General features: G+C 33.5%; 2 protein-coding genes across 2 annotated transcripts in view; both read left to right on the plus strand.

The window, feature by feature from the left end:
* The first annotated feature begins 14,348 nt into the window (after positions 1-14,348).
* LOC103268956 (olfactory receptor 52N2-like) lies at positions 14,349-15,311 on the plus strand. The gene has a single exon (XM_008066539.1). The coding sequence runs from the start codon at positions 14,349-14,351 to the stop codon at positions 15,309-15,311; it is 963 nt and encodes a 320-aa protein (XP_008064730.1).
* An 892-nt stretch (positions 15,312-16,203) lies between these two features.
* LOC103268967 (olfactory receptor 52N2-like) overlaps positions 16,204-21,378 on the plus strand; it is a 15,175-nt gene continuing 10,000 nt past the window's right edge. The window contains 1 exon segment of the mRNA XM_021716829.1: positions 16,204-16,216. Coding sequence (XP_021572504.1) covers positions 16,204-16,216 — 13 coding nt within the window.

Raw genomic sequence — 21,378 nt, forward strand, 5'->3', positions numbered from 1 at the left:
TATCATTCAAAGTCTACCTTTTTAATCAACATCACAATAAACAAACAACAAAGAATCATTAGAAGTACAATAACTGATGAGAAGCCAATGTTTTTCTAAGATTAGAGTTCAGCCTAATGGTGTCTAGAATCCAGTTCAATGAAAATAAAGATGCTTATCCTGAACTAAATCAATTGACATTACCTTTAGAACATAGTGCTTTGTTTTCTACTCATATCACAAGTTCAGAGAGCAATAGAATCAAATATTTTTCAGGCCATATAACCTCCAAAGCTAAGTTGTTTTCTTGTATAAAGAAGAGGCTCAATATATTTTTCAAAGCTCAAAGAGAAATAGTCCGTATTGAAAAAGGATTGACAAAATACTTCTGAGTAGTAAGGGAGACAATATTTGGAGTGCTAGTATGCTGTGAGGAAATAGAATAAATTTGTGACCATAGGATAGATCAAATAGGATGCATATGTCTGAAGAAATGGGCTATATTGAACTGGAATGTGTTGATTAAGAATTTTAAAAATAAACGAGTAGTGTGACAGGGTGTAGTTATATGCAGGGAGCTACCGGAGGAAAAATAAGTAGGTTTTATGATTTAAAAATATCAGTGTTGAAATTCATAGTTCCTCCTGGATATATTGGAAGTGACCCGCTTGTCATTTCAGAGGTGTCTGTATTAGAAAGTTAATGTGTAAAATTGGCTCTCCTTCCATATATTTCTTTTATAAGATCTTATAGACTTAATTTATAAAATATGAGGGATGAATAGAGGAACTCTCATGGCCTATTGAATCAATATATAATTCAAATATCGTAACTGCAATATGCAATAAAGGTAATTCCCTGAAAAGAAGAGTAGGCAAGAAACAGAAAATTACGGAATAAAGCTGTCTTCTCTCTTTTATTTTTCTCCCACCACAGGATAATTTTTAGCTTTCACAGCCAACGGGACTAAATAAGAGTACTCCCTACAAGGATTGTGGTTCAGTACTTGAGAAGTAAATGTTTCACCCAAAGTGTAAGGCCAGTACATTAAAATAGCTTTGTAACAGGGTACGCTGTGCCTTTTCAAAAGTTAGGAGAATGACTCTGACAACTATCTTCTTCATCCTCCCTTTTCAGCTATCGTAATCTCCACCCATCCCTTTAATAAGAAGAATGTAACCCCAATTCAGAAATCTGCTCACCCTAAAAGCTACCGGAGTTCTTCAAGAGACTGAAGGCATATCCATGGATTGTCATATTCATGTATGTGATGCCATTGGCACTGCAGGAGAAATATAAGAGCTATCTTGAGACCTTGGGAGGCAAGTGGAGGAGGGACCATTTCTATTTTCTGTGTACTTATGTGTATGTGTGTGCGCTGTGTGTGTGTTGCGTGTGTTTTATATTCTGAAATTAACTAGTTGAAAAAATGTGTCCTTCACTATCTTATTGTGCTGTAGTCTCAGAGGAGAAGTGATTTCCCGTGTGTGTGTGTGTGTGTGTGTGTGTGTGTGTGTGTGTGTGTGTACGTTTACCATATGAAAAAAAAATCTAAGAATCAGATGGATCTGGGTCCTTAGGACATTCACTGAACCACTGGGAATTGTTTCCTTAAGTACGTTTTCCCTTATTATAGTCCAGGACTCCTGAGGGCATAATTTTTATAGGTGTGACAGAGACTATGTAGGTCTGAGATAATCTGGAATTTCAGAATTAAAATTTTTGGGAAGACCGATCAGCCTTCAACTTTTGCAAAATGCAGCCCTATGTCATGCACAAATTTGATACTGAAAAATATTTCAAAAGAAAAATTAAATAATACTGGTATGCAAGCAATTTAATTGTATATGTGATCTTGTATTTAATGTCCTCAATATATTTTATACCAATTTTGTATAGGTTATTTGAGATTGTCTAGATATATATTTCACTGTCTGCAAAAAATTAATATTTTGTTTCTTTCTTTCCTGTTTTTATGCGTTTTCTTCCTTATTACACTGACTAGAAACTCCCTCTTGTGCAATGTTCACCGGGAGTAGTAATAATGAATATCATTTTTATTACTGATGACTGGATGTAGTGAAGGGTACTGGGGGTGAAGAAACTTAGTTCCAAATGATCACATGAAGACATGGACTTATGGCACCATGCAAAAGAAAAAACCATAGCTAAGCAATAATAGAAATACTGTATTCTCTTTAACAACGTCCTTTAGGTTCATTCATGTTGTTACTAATGACAGAATTTTCTGTTTTGAAAGGTCGAATAGCATTGCATTGTGTATGTATTCCACACTTGAAAATTTATGTATCCATTGATGAACAGTTTTGGGCTATTGTGAATAGTGCTGCAATGAACACAAGATTGAAGACATCTCTTTGACAGATTAATTTTAATTCCTGTAGATATACAAGATCTGACAATTAGGTGTCCGAACCATCTTAGAAAAAGTGCTGCACACCTCATTGCTGTATATCACTACAGTCACCTTTGAAGTACCCCCCCACCTTGGGAGTCTATGCACGATGCCAGTGTCTTGTCCACCCATCAAAGCAATTTTGGAACTTCTTTTCTGAAACGGCCATCAAAGCTGTCATCATTATTTGTTGAGGCCTGACAATTAAGTTTGTGAACTTGCCACAGTGTGCTGACATTGGCAGCGCTGTACAAATAAGTGTATTGGAACACCCTATCTGCTCACCCGATCTGGCCTCCAGGGACTTTTTTCTTTGCCCAAAGATAAAGGAAATACTGAAAGCAAGACATCTGATGACATTCAGTATATTAAAGTTACTATGACGACACCTCTGATGGTCATTCCAGAAAAAGAGTTCCAAAATCGCTTTGACAGGTAGACTAGGTGCTGACATCTAGTGCATAGCTTCCCAAGGGGAGTACTTCAAAGGAGACTAGTGATATTCAGCAATGAGGTATGCAACCTTTTGTCTAAGATGAGTTCGTGAACTTAATTGTCGATCTTCATATACTCAGTAGTGAGATTACTGGATTGCATAGTAACTCAATTTTAAAATTTTTGAGGAACCTCCATATTGTTGTCCAAAATGTCTGTGCTGATTTAAATTCACACCAACAGTGTGCAAGAGGTTTTTTTTCCCCATATCTTTGTCAACACTTCTAATCTTTCTACTTATTGACAATAGCCAATTGGTGTGAGATGATGACATAATATGATTTTAATTTGCATTTATCTGATGATTAGTGATGGTGAGCATTTTTTCATATATCTGTTCGCTGTTTGTTTGTATGCTTTTTTTTTAGATATCTATATTTAAATCCTTTGCCCATTTTCAATAAGGTTATTTGTTTTCTTGCTATTGTGTAGAGTTCCATGTATATTTGGCATAGTAGCCCTGATCCAGTGAATGATTTGCAAACATTTTTTCCAATCTGTGAGTTATCTTTTCACTACCCTCCCCGCTTTTTTGCTATGTCAAATTATTTTGGTTTGATTTATTCCCATTTCTTTATTTTTACTTTTGTTGTCTGTACTTTTGAAGTCATATCCATGAATTCTCTACCCAGACTAATATGATGGAGGCTTTCCCCTATGTTTTCCTCTACTAGTTTTATACTTTCAAGCTTTATATCATATTTAAGCCTTTAATTTATTTCAATGCTTATACAAGGGGTGAAATAAAGGTAAATTTTCATTCTTTTGTTTGTAAATTTCAGTTCTCCCAACAATATGTATTGAAGAGAACGTCCTTTTATCTTGTGTGTTCTTGGCACTTTGGGCAAAAATCAATTAACCATGGATGTGTGGGTTTATTTCCAGACTCTTTATCAAATTCATTGATCAGCATATCCATTTTTATACTGGTACCACGCTGTTTTTGTTGTGTTTTGTTTTTTTAAAGCAGGATTTATTTAGAGAACAGAAAAGCTCCCACAGTGGGAGGGAACCCAAAGGGGTTGCCTACCATGCTGTTTTGATTACTGTAACTTTGCAATATAATTTGAAACTCTGCAGTGTGATACCTCTAGCTTCGTTCTTTTTGGTCAAGATTGCTTTGGCTATTCTAGAAAGGTCATACACATTTTATTATTTTTCTCTATTTCTTTGAAGAATGATATTGAGATTTTGATAGAAATTGCATTGATTACTTTGGGTATTATAGGGATTTTAACAGTATTAATTCTTCCAATTCACAAAACACAGATATCTTTCCATTTATTTGTGCCATTTCATTTCTGGTATCAATGTTTTATAGACATTGTTAAGTGAAATAAATCAGCCACAAAGAGAAAAATGCCATATAAACTAACTTATATGTGGGTTCTTAAAAAGTTGAACTCAAAAAAGTAGAGAGTAGAATGGTGATTAATTACTAAAGGCTGTTGGAGAGTGCAACAGGTGAACAAGGAAAAAAGAAATACCAGGTACAAAGTCAGATAGGAGGAATACATTCTGGTGTTCTATTGTACAGCAAGGTGACGGTAGTTAATAATAATGCATTATACATTTCAAAATGGACAAAAGAGAGAATTTTACATATTCTCACCACAAAGAAATGATAAATATTTAAAGTCACAAATATGCCAATTATATTGATTTGATCATTCCACAATGCATACATGCATCAAAACATCACATTATATTACGTAAATATGTGCAGTCATTATTTGTCAGTTAAAAGGAAAATATTTTTAAATATAAAAAGTAAAAACAGATCTTTTATTCAGAGTGAGTCATATTTGGTTAAATACTTATAGTGACATGCAGTAAATTGTAATATTGTATATGTGTCTTATATATAATAAATCTCAACTGGACTTTCAAATATTTCCCCAATACATTCTGAAATTGTGGATTTGTTCAGAAAAGTGTTATTCATGGCTGGGAATATTATCCTAGATTGACAACAAATAATTAATCATTGCGTATGATGTATGCTATAGATTTCTATAGACTTTCTTGATTAGCTGAAATGTTTCCTTCCATTCCTGGATCACTAATAGTTTTTTATGAATGGATTTTTAATATTATGATATTATGTTCTTGCATATATTCTAGTGATTATATAGTTATCCTTCATTTTATTGGTAACATTGATTTATGCTGACTTTTTTTAAAAATCAACTTTATTGATGAACAATTCACATATTAGGCATATGTTGTAAAGATATAATTTAAGAAGCTTTGAGCTGGGCTCGGTGGCTCAGCCTATAATCCTGCGCCTTTGGGAGGCTGAGGTGAGTGGATTGCCTGGGCCCGTGGGTTCGAGACCTGCCTGGGCAGCGAGATCTCATCTCTACAATAAATAAAAAAATCAGCCAGGCGTGGTAGCGCCTGCCTGTAATTCCGGCTACTTGGAAGGCTGAAGTGGAAGGATCGCTGGAGCCCAGCAGGTAGAGGTTGCGGTGGCCGGAAGCAGCCACTGCACTCCAGTCTGAGCGACAGAGTGAGACTTCAACTCCAAAAAAAAAAAGAAGTTTGACAGATATGTATAAATGCACAATTACTATTCAATTATGATACAGGCATTTCCATCATTCCCCCAAAGTTTCCAAGTAGCTCCAGATCTATTTTTAACATTACAGATTAAAATTTTTGTTTCTAGAGATTAACATCTGTGGGAAAATGTAGTGCATTCTAAATGTACATATTTAATCTATAGATCTTGTCTTGTTTCTTTCACTCAGCATAATATTTTTCAGACCCATCATGTTTTTAGTATGCCACTGTATTGATATATGACAATTTATTTATTCATTCCCCTTCTTTGATGGATATTTATTTTCTGTCTGGAGCTTTTATAAATAAACCTGCTATGAACAGTTATGGGCAAGTCTTTGTATAGATATACATTTTCAGGTTTATTAAATGCATATCTAAGAGTGGAATTACCACGTCATATAATAGGTTCATGTTTAAGTTTTCATGCAACTAGCCAAGTGCTTTGTGAGTCTGAATAGTGGTATCTTATTATATTTTTGCTTTGCATTTTCAGATGACTAATGATGTTAAGACAGGTTTGCATTCTTATTTGTCTCCTGTATGTCTTCCTTGGTGAAGGATCTGTTCAAAAATTTTACCATTTTTCAATGGGTTGTTATTATTATTATTAAAGATATTCTTTATATATTCTGGATAAAAAACATTAGCATGATATACTTATTTACTTTTTTACTCCAAAATTCTGATTTGCCCTTTCACATTGCATATTGTTAATAGTGCCAAAGAGCAGAGGTTTTACATTTTAATGATGTAACCTCAACAAAATTCTTTGTTATGAATTGTACTTTTTGTTTTTCAGCTGATAAATATTTGCCTATAGTAAGGACATAAGATGTTCTCCTAATCTTTCATATAGAGTTTAGGTAATTTTATCTTCCAGTTTAATGATATGCTTCATGTCCAGGTATTTTTTGTGTATAGAGTTAGATAAGAGCAGTGATTCATTTATACCTAGAGATGCACAATGCCTCCACTCCCACATGTTGAAATGACTACTCTTCCTATTACATGTTTTTACTCCTTTGTTGAAAATCAATTGACCATATATTTGTGAACCTATTCCTGGATTTTCTTTTTTATTTCATTTAAATATATTTCTAACTTTAAACTATTGCTATTTTTTCTTGATGGCCATAGCATTATAATAAGTTTTCAAATGTGTTAGTGTAGGCTCTATTTGTTCTTTCATTTTAAAGATAAATGTGTATATTTTTGCCCTTTCCATTTTCATAGATATTTTAGAATTAATTTTTAAGTTTCTACAAAAAGCTGTATTAGATTTTTATGAAGATGGCATTTAATCTATATATCAATTTGAAAAAAATGGATATTTTAATGATATCAAGACTTCTAATTCTTGAACATGTTTAAATTTATTTGTTTAGGCCTTCTTTTATTTTTCTATAATGTTTTGCAGCTTTTAGTACAAAGACCTTGAAATAATTTGCTAAGTATATACCTAAGTGCTTTATCAGTTTTGAATCTATGGTAAATCATTGCTTATTTTTAGAATTTTAATTGCCTATTTTTATTGCTAATATATATAAATGAGATTAATTTTAGTCTTATTATTTAATTTCCTTGTATGAGTTTTATTCAATTCTCTATTTTCTCGGATTTAAGGTAGAACATCTGTTAATTGATGTAAATTCTGTTGTATAAGTATTTGCACCTGAAAATTTCTCTTTAAGTAATGATTTTCTGTTTCTTGCAAATTTTGATAGGTTGAAGTGTGTTAATTTTATGTATGCATTTCCTTTGATCAATGGCTATTTAAAAGTTTAATTTACAAAATAATGAGATTCTATTTAATTGGTCCATGTTTCTGAAACAAATGATACTTGTGGAAATTCGGATTTTGTAAATTAAAAACAAAAAGTTTAATGTACATATAGCTTGAAAATAATTGGGTATTTCATTTTTAATTAATTTCTAGTTTAATTATTTTTAATAGATGACCATATTTTCTATGATTTCTATGCTTTTAAATTTACTCATCCCTGTTTCATTACTCAAATGATCTTGAAAATAATGTGTGTTCTTCTGTTTTAGTGTAGAGCAAGAACAAGCAGGAACAGACCATCATGTCTGGAATTGCGTTTTAATTTATACAACCATGATGACATTCAAAGTGTAATGATTGTTGCTTCACCATTGCCTTACAAAGCTCATGCAAATTCCTCCTTTGGTCAACTCTACTTCATCAACACATAAGAAGAAAACTTTTAGAAATATAGTTCCACCTTATTCATACTACCACTGTACAAATTACCACTGAGTTATTTTCTCTCTTAACAAAACAAAAAGGGTTAAAAAGTCATTTCCCATGTAGAAAAAGCAAGTTGTAATTGTTTTTTACCCAAACATAATCCATCTTTAAATTAATATGAACTTATACCCAAGAAACCCAATGAAAACAATCACTTTTGGGAGAAAAATTGAGAGGTGGGCCTTCCTGCATTTGCTACTATCTTTTAAAAATTTAGTTAAAAATTTTCCATATATTGGTATTTTCTTTAAATTGTGAGTTATAATGTTTTAGTTGCTTGTTTTTATTTTATAAGAAGAATTCCAAACACCATGATCATATAAGATGGTGAGCTTAATTGATATATGCGTGCGTTCTAAGTGTTCCACCAAAAGGCCATTCCCCTGTCTCTCTCCCTCTACTTCGGTCTCCCTATTCCCTGAGACACAACAATATTAAAATTAGTCCATTTGATGACCCTGCAGTGGCCTCTAAGTGTTCAAGTAAAAGGAAAAGTCATACATCTCTCACTTTAAATAAATAAATAAATAAATAAATAACTAGAAATGATTAAGCTTAGCAAAAAAGGTATTTTGAAAGTCAAGATAGGTGGAAACCTATGCTTTTTATGCCAAACAGAGAAGTTGTGAATGCAAAGGACAGTTTTTAAAGGAAACTAAAAGTGATGCTCCAGTGGATACATAAATGATAAGAAAGCAAACCAACCTAACTCTTGTGAAGAAAGTTTTAGTGATCTGGATGGAAGATCAAACCAGTCACAACATTTCCTTAAGCAAAAGCCTAATCCAACATAAGGCTCTAACTCTTCTCAATTCTATGAAGGCTGAGAGAGACGAGGAAGCTGCAGAAGAAAAGCTTGAAGGCAGCAGAGATTAGTTCATGAGGTTTAAGGGAAGAAGTCATCTTCATAACATAAAAGTAGACGTGTTGATACAGAAGCAAATTATCCAGAAGATCTAGCTAAGATAATTGATGAAGGTGACTACACTAAAAAACATATTTTCAATGTTGATGAAATAGCCTTATATTGGAAGAATATGTCATCTAGGACTTTCATAGCTAGAAGGAAGTCAATGTCTGCTTCAGAGTTTAAAAGGATGGCCTGACTCTTGTTAGGGGCTAATGTAAATGTTTCTTTTGAAAAATTAAGAAACATTTTTAGTAAGTGAACATAATAAGTCACAACTAATGCTCATGCACCATTGCAAATACCCTGGGATCCTTCATAATTATGCTGAGTCTATGCTTCCTGTGCTCTATACATGGAACAACAAAGCCTGGTTGACAGGACATATATCTATAGCAAGGTTTATAGAATATTTTAAGCTCACTTTTGAGACCTACTGTTCAGAAAAATAAATTTTCTTCAAAATATTACTGCTTATTAACAATGCACCTAGTCACCCAAGATCTCTGATGAAGATATACAAGAAGATTAATGTTGTTTACATACCTGCTAACACAACATCCATTTTGCAGCAGATGGATCAAGAAATAATTTTGAATTTCATGTCTTATTATTTAAGAAATATATTTTGTAATGCTATAACTGCCATGGATAGTGACTCTTCTGGATCTAGACTATGCAAATTTAAAACTCTCTAAAAAGGAGCCATCATACTAGGTGCCATTAAGAACATTTATGATTTATGGGAGGTCAAAATATCAACATTAATGGGAGTTTGGAAAAAGCTAATTTCAACTCTTATAGATGACTTTGAGGAGTTAAAAACTTCACTGGAATAAGTAACTGAAGATGTGGTGGAAATAGAAGAAAACAAGAATTAGAAGAGGAAGCTGGAGATGTAGCGAAATTGCTGAAATTTCATAATAAAACTTTAATGGATGAAGAGTTGCTTTTTTATAAAAGAGCAAAGAAAGTAGCTTCTTGGGATGGATTCTACTCCTGGTAAAAATGCTGAAAACATTGTTGAAATGACAAAAAAAAATTTTTTTAGAATATTACTTAAACTTAGTTGATATAGCAGCAGAGGGGTTTGAAAGGATTGACTGCAATTTTCAAAGAGGTTTTATTGTGGGTAAAATGCTATCAAACAGCTTTGCTTACTATAGAGAAATCTTTCATGAAAGTAAGTCAATTACATGGCAAAGTTCATTGTTATCTTATTTTAGAAAACTGTCACAACTACCCCAACCTTCAACAACTGCTACCTTGACCAGTTAACAACCATCAACATGTAGACAAGACCTATCTCAGTAAAAAGATTACAGCTTACTGAAGGCTCAGGTGATCATTAGCATTTTGTGGCAATAAAGTATTTTTAATTAAGGCATATACAGTTTTAAACATAATTCTATTGCACACTTAATAGATGATAGTATAGTTTTAACATAACTTTTATAAGCCCTGGGAAACCAAAAAAATGCATTTGACTCACATTATTGCAGTGGTCTGGAACCAAACTCACAAAGTGTCCAAGGTATGCCTGTATTGTAAACCATATATGGGTAAACAGGTCTCTTTTTAACCTCTCACAACTACTTATTATTATATCATAAGTATATAATATATTTAAACATTTATAAGCATGTATTCTTGCTTGATAGAGTTTTAATTTTAAAAATAGAAGAACAAAGACCTTAACCAAGTATATTGTCATTCAAAGATTATTTAAATTGAAAAACTTCCTAGCAATCTGGGACTTGAAACATTGTCTGCCATCTGCTTTTTTCCTACTTTTTAAAGCATTGTTTTAACAAGTGCTGATAATATTGTAAATCTGTAGATTTTAAAGTAAGACTGACTTCTTGATTTTTCATTGATTATAGCTATCTTCTCTGAAATAAAGCCATAAAACACCATATTTCTGATAATGAGGACTCTTATTCTGAGCTGAAGTTCTATGACATAGAGCTTGTTTTATGAGCTTCAGTAAGGGAATTGATTCACTGCAAAAATAAAAATCTAGATTTTTCTGGGCTCCTGCATATGATAGCTTCCAGTTCTAGAAGAAAGATGTACTACTACACCAGATTACTCCCTACTGTTTTCTCCTTCCCATAGATTACACTCACTTCTAAAAACCAAAGGGTTAATAGTAAATCGTGGTCATGATGTTCTTTGATTCCTTTCCAGATATGTTTACTTTTGAGAGAATTTCAATCCAGCATTTGATGTTTCCCTAAATTTGATCAGAATCTACTAAATGAAATTACTACTTTAAAGAATACTATATTTCTACTGAGGAAGAGAGGAGCAGAAATGAAGAAACGATACATTTTTAACAGTGTAGTGTTTCAAAGGAACACGTAACTCAGTCTTACTGCAGAAAATATATTTCAAGGAGCCGCTCTCATAGAAGATTCTGCAATTGTTTACTCAGTATTTTTGAGAAAGCTTTGAAATACATACATGCTATGTGGATTAAGCTATGACAAAAGTTATGATACTGGAATTGAACATCCCTAGGGAGTCAGATATAATTCCAGGTTTATTATTCAATGGATGCCAGATACTTTGCATATTCCATCAGAAAAAAATATATTTTTTTCTCTCTCATGCATAAATGTGTTTTAAATACAGATCTAGTTTCAACAAAGCTAAATTTACCTCCTCCCCCTCAGAGACCTACCTAAGGAACATCTATCTGTAAAGCCCCAAATGAATTTTGTCCTTTTGCGGTAAAATCCCCAGAGATTTAGTGTTAGTTATATATAGTTCCCAATAAATACCGTGCAGTTGTTTCTGAGTAATGTCAGTCATGAAAGGGAATTTCAGAAATATCTGGCACCAGGTAAGTTTGGATGATTCAGAAAAGCTATATATAAAATGCACAAAAAACATTTGCTACCAGGGATTTGAGTTAGAGGGTAGTTGAATTAGGAAGGTTCTGAATTATTTCACTCGTTAGAATTTTGAAATCAAAGGGATTTGCAAAACATCTTGAGGAAGGAGAAGTGGGAAAAAAATTAAATGCCATCTAGGCACTGAAGAAGAAGACTACATGATGCTATTGTGACAGTGACCAAAGATATAATGTTATAGGCAAACATATTTCTGGACAATAATAGAAAAACTTATTCACTCTCTTTAGATGGAGGAGTATTCCTTATTTTAGGAAGTAGTAAGACTTCCTAATGAAAATGAATTAGTGCAATATTTGGAAGAAATTCCAGAGATCATGTAGACTAACTTCTTGATAGCAACATCCATGACATATGCCATTTTCCCATTGATTGATACATCAGATGACAATGACCTCATTATCTACTAGAAAATCCTATCTACATGAATGAGTAACTTTACTTAAATCCAAATCTACCAACTATAATCATATTCATAATATATATATCTTTATGATATAAAAAATAATACAAAAGTCAATTTGCATGCATCAGCTATGTGTATTATTTCTAATTCTAAATATCTCTAATTTCATTTGTTTAAAAACATCTTCAAAATTAAAGAAATCTTGAAATCATCTTCCAGATGCATTCATATTTTTCAATGTTTACTGTAACAATTTGCTAGGGTATTTAAGTATAAGCAAAGGGACCATTCAAAGAGAAGACTTTTGAATATATTCACCCATTTATTTATATGTAACTTTTTTCTTTTGCTGTAATATAGCAGTGAACAAAATAGAAATCCCTGTGCATCTAAATTTTGCATTCTAGTAAGGACAAGAGGTAATGCTAATTTCTATGCAGTGAGGAAAGGCTAGAAAGGGAAATAGTGTACCTTGAATATTGGGAGTCTGGGAGTTGCAATTTTTAATTGAGAGGCAGGGGAAAGATTTACTTTTGAGACGATACTAAGTAGAGAACTGAAATCATCGATGTTATGTGGCATGGTATTACCTTGTGAGGAACATAGCAAGCAGCAAAAATGGCAAGTAGAAATATTCTCAGTTGCACACATTTGTTGAATTTGAGAAACCTCCAGTTCATATGAATGGACTGAGAGGATGAGCATTAAAATAGTGGGAAACATATTCAAAAATGTAAAAGGGTCCTAATTACATAGGATTTTGTAAACAAATATATAAATAGTGATGTTTTCTCTGAGAGAGATGGACACAGGAGATTTTAAGGGATGGCTAGACACATTTTTACTTTTGTTTATTTTAGAGAGCAAGATAATGGTAACAATATAAATGGTAATTGTGATAGTACTACATATTTTGCTTATTATATTACAGGTTGTGTGAAACAATTCTATGGTTTATTTATGTTAAAAGTCTTTTGCAATTGAGTAAAGTGTTTTTTAAAAATTAGTACTTTTCTTATTTTCTAGAAAATTTGCTATCTTACTATATTACTTTTTTGGCAACATTTGAAAACTTTTTCGCCAATTAAAACTAATGATTGTAAAAATGACAGTTATATGAGAAATACTAGGCCAAATCTTGCCAGAGGGAGAGCAATAAAGATAGAGGTACAGATGAGAGAGAGAGACAGAAGCAATCAAAATGAGAACTTTGAAAAGTTGTCATATAGGGGGAGAATTAAAATGCAACTAAAGATTCTGTAAAATAATTTGTAAAAATTCAATAAAATATGCAATGTTATGGTAAAATGAATAATTCAATATGGCAATTTAAAACAATAAATAATTGAGAGAAGATTCTTAAAAATATGAAATAAAGAATAATTTCCTTTAAAAAGCAGAAAGAAATAAAAGATCCCGGAGTCTTATGAAATTAATCAAGAAACTTCCAAGGTAGATCTATTTCCCAGAACATAGAAGAAAGGTGGAAAGCTAATTTCTCTTTTTTAAAAAATAGACTAATAAATTAATAAGGATTTCAACCTACCCAATTTAATTGTCCATAGCTATTTTGGCGCTAAAAATAACACATCAAAGTAAAACATACAAATTATGATTGTATATAATACATGCACTGGATATTGATAGCGTTTTGCTATACACACACAGAAATTTAAAGACAATAAAAAGTATAAGAATTAATTAGAAGTTAACAATGTTATTGCTTAAATGTTACAAAAAATCTTTTATATTTAACAGCCAGAAACAATTAGAAATATAATACAAAATGCTCACAGTCATGCTTTGTAAGTTCTAACTTTTTGTCCTATCACATCCTCTGTCCTTGATTATTTTGATTTGGAAAATCTGGACTTGCCAGGTTTACAGTTGTATATAGAGAAAGCAAAGAACCATAATAGAAATGTGTAATAAGCAGGTGTTAATATAATTTGACTATAACCCAGTAGACTCTTTTGAAAATACTTCCTGGAGGGTAGAAAATTATGTGGTGTTAAGAGAGTCAATGTTATTTAAACAGAGTTCATAATTTAAAAATTGGTTGAGGGAGCAACATCAATCATTAGTGACTTGCCTGGGAATATAGGGAGATACATGTAGATAGAATTTCCAGTATAAAATCAAGCCAGGCTAGAACTTTGATGCCACGTTTGCACTATGTTATCATTTTTTTAATTTGATTCAGTAATAGGTATAAGATCCTGCAATAGAATAAAAAACATAGTATAGGGTGAATTTTTTCTTGTGTATCATTTATATTGTGCAAAATAATTGTTCATTTTTTTCTCTAGATGAAAATAAATCTCATTATTCTTCTTGTACAGAATACCTTTAATTGGCATAAAAAGCAGTATGTTTTCTAACTGACCATTATGCATGAGACCAACAGATCCAGTCCTACACCAAGATACTTCATTCTCAGTGGGATTCCTGGGCTGGAATCTGCACACAACTGGATCTCCCTGCCATTCTGCTTCATGTACATTATTGCTGTCACAGGAAACTGTGGGCTTATCTATCTCATCAGCCATGAGGAGGCCCTGCACCGGCCCATGTACTACTTCCTAGCCTTGTTGTCCCTTACAGATGTTACCGGGTGCACTTCATTTGTCCCCAATATGTTATGTATCTTTTGGTTCGATCTCAAGGAGATCGACTTTAATGCCTGCCTTGTGCAGATGTTTTTCATTCACATGCTGACAGGGATGGAGTCTGGTGTGCTCATGCTTATGTCTTTAGATCGCTATGTGGCCATTTGCTATCCTCTACGCTATTCCTCTATCCTTACTAACACTGTAATTACCAAAGTTGGGCTTGCCACCTTCATTAGAAGTGTGCTGCTCATAATTCCATTTACTTTCCTGATCAAGCGTCTTCCTTACTGTAGGGGCAATCTCATCCAGCACACTTATTGTGACCACATGTCTGTAGCCAAATTATCTTGTGGCAATGTCAAGATTAATGCTATTTATGGTCTTATAGCTGCCGTATTGATTGGGGGGTTTGATATGTTCTGTATCTCCATGTCTTACACCATGATTATCCATGCTGTAGTGAATTTGTCATCTGCAGATGCTCGCCACAAAGCCTTCAGCACGTGTACTTCACACATATGTGCCATTGTCATTACTTATGTCCCAGCCTTCTTCAACTTCTTCACTCACCGCTTTGGGGGACGCACCATACCTCACCATGTTCACATTTTTATAGCCAATCTCTACCTGTTGCTGCCTCCCACCTTAAATCCAATTGTCTATGGAGTGAAGACCAAGCAGATTCGTGAAGGAGTAACCAAATTTTTTTATAGAGAGAAAGATATTTTGAATATGAGATAGACAGATACATGAGATAGGACCCCTCAAAAAACAGAATTATCTTTTGGATGGTGAGTCCCCTACTAGATAAGTGTTCTAGGAATCCATGAGCATCAGTGTATCAACTAACATTGCTGTGAGAAGCTGCATTCGGCTCCAGTTAATTTTTTTCATGTGTGATAAACAGGTGACTAGTTCTTCCACCACGACAATGCGCCTGTCAGTATCACTCTGAGTATTCAGTAGTTTTCGACCAACACAGCACGATCCTTCGTTCTACCATTCCTGTTCACCAGATCTCCCCCCAGCGATATTTTTTTTGCTTCACCAGATAAAAAAGCCCTCAAGGAGAAACATTTTGCTGATATGGAAAAGGTGAGACATAAAATGGCAGAAGCACTAAAAGGCATCAAAACTGATGAATTAAAAAACTGTTTTGCCAGGCTCGGTGGCTCAGCCTGTAATCCCGCGCCTTTGGGAGGCTGAGGTGAGTGGATTGCCTGACCCCGTAGGTTCAAGACGCGCCTAGGCAACTTGGCGAGACCTCATCTCTACAATAAATCAAAAATCAGCCAGGCATGGTAGCGCGCGCCTGTATTTCCAGCTACTTGGAAGGCTGAGGTGGAAGGATCGCTGGAGCCCAGCAGGTAGAGGCCGCGGTGGCTGGGAGCGGCCACTGTACTCCAGTCTGGGCGACTGAGTGAGACTCCAACTCAAAAAAAAACAAAACTGTTTTGAGCAGTGGAAAAAATGTTTCGATAAGTGTATATAAGTGTATTGCATCAAATGGAGAGAACTTTGAAAGTGGTAGAAGTTTAAACTTGTAAGAATAAATACCCAATTTTTATGAATAAATTACATTTTGGGGGGTCTCTTCTTGCATGATGTAGGATTTTGCATTTAGCTTAAAGTCATGGAGGAAGAGAGTAAATGTAAAATTAAAAAACTATAAGCTCAGGAGAAAATACCTGTGCATATTCTGACATAATTTTTTTTAAATCACAAAATGTTTTATTTAAGACATCTAATTTGGAAAAAAAAATAGGCAGAAAACAATTGTGCTATTCACATAATTTAAGCTTAGTTAGAACTCATGGTATGGGCACACAGAATAAAATAGATAGAATACCCAACTCCAAGGAAACTCTTGATGACGAATGTACTTTGATCTAGGTGCTGTGGGGAGTATAGGGAAAAGAATAAAAAAGTTTCAGGTAGACTAAAGAGACTAAGAAGATTGAGGAAATCACATAAGCTGTTTCTTGTGTTAAAAGGAAGTATGAAACACTTTCCCAGAATGTACTGAATTCCAAGTTTTGTAATCCGTTTGATACAGTATGTATGTAAAACTTGTATAATATTAGAGAAAAAATTATTTTCCTGCTCATTTATCTCTGACATTCTGCTTCCTGGGTAATTATCTAGTCTATATAAATGTACCTGTCCATACACAAATGAAGTTGGAGTAGATATGGTTACTGGAGTTTATCACAATCTGCAAAGTACTCTTTGGAGTTACTGTTAAGATAAATTTTGAAAAGCACAATAGATATCATTTGACAACCATCTGAAGAAAGGAGATAATTAGAGGAAAGGAGACTAGAAGAAATCTACATACTTTGCCAATCAGGAATATCTAGGCTTGGCTAGATAGCTGACTTTAAGGTAGAGGGAAAATTAAACTGATCAGGGCCAATGGAAAAAAGAATACATTGGCCTTCCATATCTATAGGTTCTGCAACCTCAGATTGAACAAACTGCAGATAAAAAGTATTTGAAAAAATAATACAACAATAAAAAGTAGCCCAACTAAAAATATAGCATAATTCTTTATATAGAATTTGCATTGTAGTGGATTTTATAAGTAATCTAGAGATTATTTAAAGTATAAAGAAGAATGTGTAGGGGTTATATACAAATGCTACACTATTTTACACAAGAATCTTGAAAATCCACAAATTGGGATATAGAAGGAGTGTGTCCTGTAACTAATCCCTCATGGATACTGAGGGAAGGCAGAACATCATTTAGATTTCTGAAAATAACAGAGTTAAAAGAAATAAGAGTGAAATGATAATTGTGGTATTCAGAAATAGCAAGACTGAATGAAATGTGATAAATAAGAGCATGATCCAAGCTTAATTGAAGTAAAAAATAGAATATGATCAAGAAATGAAAATGAACAGAGAAGTAGGTTGAAATATTAGTTATATTAATGATTTATATTCTTAATAACTATTAAATATATATTTAATATCTTGTATATGGTCAAATGGCTATAAAATATATGAATTATGGCATGCATTTTTGCAATAAAAATTTTGCATTTAAACGTAAAACATGAGGTACTTTTTTAAAAAGTACCTCTATGTAATGTACATTATAATTCATCAATAGTAAAGTTGCTATATCTTAGAACTAAGTTTTTGTTTCCTGTACGTTTTACCAGCTAATCTCATTAAAGTCATATCAAACACTATTAAACAGATCATGAAATTACTTTTCCTAAACTGTATTTTTAAACATACACTTTTTCCTGGTATTATAATAATGCTTCATATCTATGATTACATTGAACTTTTACTTCAAAACTATGAGATAGGTATAATTATCTCCATTTTGTAGAAGAATTGTAAGCTATACATGCAGCAAGACTGGATGAATCTTAGAACATTAAGGTTAAAATTTTTAAACAATCATGCTAATTGAACTATACTGTGGATAGGGTGTGGGGAGCAACAAAAATAGCAACAAATTAAAGCCAAAACATAAGTTTAAAAGCTTGGGTAAATAAAATGCAATAAATAAAATTTATCTGAGGCGCTTGAGTAACAATCTCCAAGTAATTTTGTAATTTCCATCATTACAAACTCAAAAATGGCTTTCATGATAAAAAACCTCTGAAAACAAAGATTCATAATTGAATTAGAGCCAGAGTCTTTGAGAAATTTAGAAATAATTATAATGTAGGTAGGCACAGGAAAGAAAAGTCTGGTCCATATTTATAGAAAAGAAAGGAAGAGAGAGAGAGAGAGAGAGAGACAGTGTGTGTGTGTGTGTGTGTGTGTAAGAAAATAAGAGAAAAGCCTAGGAAAGATGAGCAAGAACTAGAAAAAATAGTGGAAGACATTGCACTTCAAATCGCATCTTGTGCCCTAGAGAACAAGATTGTGACAAAAACCAGCGAGCTTGGTAAAAGAAAAAAAAGATCCCCAAATTCCTACATAAACCTCACACTGTTAGATCAGCTTTAGAACCAATGTATCAAATAACTATCAACATACACAAAAATCAACTCTAAATGAATCAGAGACCTAAACATAAAACCTCATACTATAAGAACCATAGAAAATTCAAGAGACACTCTTATGGAAATTGGAACTGGCAGTTAATTCCTCATCAAAACCCCAAGTGCCCATACCATAAGAGATAAGATAGACAAGTGGGACCTCATCAAACTGACAAGCTTCTCCAAGGCCAAAGAAACCATCAAGAGAGCAGCAGGGAGACAGCCCACAGATTGGAAAAAAATATTTGCCAACTCCATGTCCAACAAAGGCCTAAAATTTAGGATCTACAAGGAACTCAAATGTGCTGAAAGGAAAAAAACAAACGGTCCATTACAAAGTGGGCAAAAGATATGAATAGACACTTCTCAAAAGAAGACATATGAGCAGCCAACAGATACTGAAAAAAATGTTCAGCTTCGCTAGTCATCAAAGAAATGTAAATTAAAACTACACTGAGATAGCACCTAACTTCAGTCAGAATGGCCATCATCAATAACTCAAAAAATAACAGATGCTGGAGAGGATGTGGTGAAAAGGGAAAACATCTACACTGTTGGTCAAAGTGTAAACTAGTACAGCCTCTGTGAAAAACAGTGTGACGATTCCTTAAAGTTCTAAAAATCTACCTTCCATATGACCCCACAATCCCCCTACTGGGAGTATACCCAGAAGAACTCAAATCACTCTATAAAAAAGATATCTGCACACGTATGTTTATTACCTTGTTCACAATAGCAGGAACGTGGAACCAACCATGCTGCCCATCAAAAGAGGACTGGATTTAAAAAATGTGGTACATATACACAATGGAATATTCGGCAGCCATAAAGAAGAAAAAAATCACGGACTTGCAGCAATCTGGATGAACTTTGATGCTATAATACTGAGTGATCTTTCACAGAATCAAAAAACTGAGTATCACATGTAATCATTCATAAGTGAACTTTGAACAACTATCAAAATACTATAAGAAAAGGATTGACAGTAGCGGGAAACTGCAGGAGTGTGGTGGGTGAGGGGAGGTAGGACTGACAGTAGTGGGAATTTGCCTGGGGAAGGGAGGGCACACCTCATCAGCAAGGGTACCTGCACAATGAATATTTGTACCCCTACCCCTGAATTGTACCCCACAATTTTAAGATAAAAGATTTTAAAAACGTGTCAAATAATTCACACAGATATTTCAATTTAGTTAAATCATATTTCTTTTTAAACTATAGGAAATATTAGTAGTTTCAAAAAAAAAAAAAGAAAGGAAGAAAATGACAAGGTGATACAAAGTGTAGTGAAAATTATCTTGTTTCTACAGATCTCCAGAAACATTTAGTCACCCATTTCAAAGTGGCCACAGGAGTAAGTTTGCAGGGATTCTTCAAAAATGAAACAACAAAACAAACAATACAAGTGGGAGGACACAAAGTATATGAAGCATTCCATATGACCTACTTCCCCTCAAAAGTCTCTCCTAAGTTGTGTTTTGCATTTTACTGAATTGGCAAAATCAAATAAAAAATATTACTATAATTTTATCTCAGTCTTTCTCTAAGTTTTGTTTCATTATAAATTAATGAAAAATACACTTTTCACTGAAGTAAAAAACTACTGTAGATATAGGTTGTATTTAAAAAAAACACAAAAAACTCTTAAAGCTAATCTAAAGCAGTTTTATAGAAAAGCCAAAAAATGATCAAGATTACATAAAGATGTATAAGGAGCCAAAAGGATTTATGTCAATAGAAAGAGGCTTGTTATTTATCTGAGATTTTCCCCTGGTTCCTTTGGAGCAATTAATGTTTATAGAAGCTAGAGAATTGGGCATGCCTAATACCTGTGGGGTAATTTTATGCTGGATGGTCAAGGCATAGTTCTCTTTATCTAACCAATACTATCCTCATACACCCAAACGCTCCCTAATTTCCCAAATAACAATAGAGCACAATGCATTAACAGGTCAATGTGCATAAGGTTGGGGGTGCAAAATATGACACTGAGGGTGCCGCAAAGGAAGAATTGTCTATGTGATGTGGAACAATTTACTAAATATAGTACTTGAAGGTAAAATACTGCACCCCAGGATAGTGACAAGAACTCTGATTGCAGTTAAAACTATGAGTTTTAGGGTAATAAAGAGGAAATTTTAGAAGAAAGAGAGAAGGACAAAAAGCAAGAAGAGAAGGGAAAGGGGGAAGAGGAAAAAGAAAAATTCAGGAGAGGCTATCATAATCACAGTCTAAAATTTGCACCAGAAGACATAGGGAGAAAAACAGCAACAAGTTTAAGGAAAGGAATACAGATTTTGGAGTAAGGGAATAATTATTCTACACCTCAGTACTTCACTATAGGACTTCATTTAGATTAACATTCTTAACTTCTTGTCCTAACTCCAACTCCTGACATGGAGAAGCAAATGAGTGTTGTTATGAATAGGCCCTTAAAATTCCCCAAAAGTTTTAAAATGAAATTAAGATGGAATGATAAATAAATGAGCTAAGGAAGAAGTCAAGTAAAGTAAAACCACAACTGAGTGTGTTAGAAGTACCTGAAAATGTAGCTTGGAACAAATTACAAAGATCGGCCAGAAAAAAAAAAAAAAGAATCTGCTTAATCTGATACTGAATGATAAACTGGCATTAATCATGTGGAAAGAAATTGAAAGATAAAATATTGTTTAAGAAATAGAAAATGATGCCGGGCTCTGTGGCTCAGCCTGTAATCCCGCGCCTTTGGGAGGCTGAGGTGAGTGGATGGCCTGAGCCCGCGGGTTCGAGACCCTCCTGGGCAGCGAGACCTCATCTCTA

This window comes from Carlito syrichta, unplaced genomic scaffold, assembly GCF_000164805.1.
Source record: "Carlito syrichta isolate Samal-C Ts95f unplaced genomic scaffold, Tarsius_syrichta-2.0.1 Scaffold308998, whole genome shotgun sequence".
In the NCBI taxonomy this organism is placed as follows: domain Eukaryota; kingdom Metazoa; phylum Chordata; class Mammalia; order Primates; family Tarsiidae; genus Carlito; species Carlito syrichta.

Excerpts from the sequence above, each read along its gene's own strand:
- LOC103268956 (XM_008066539.1), top strand. The coding sequence starts at position 14,349 with ATGCATGAGACCAACAGATCCAGTCCTACACCAAGATACTTCATTCTC.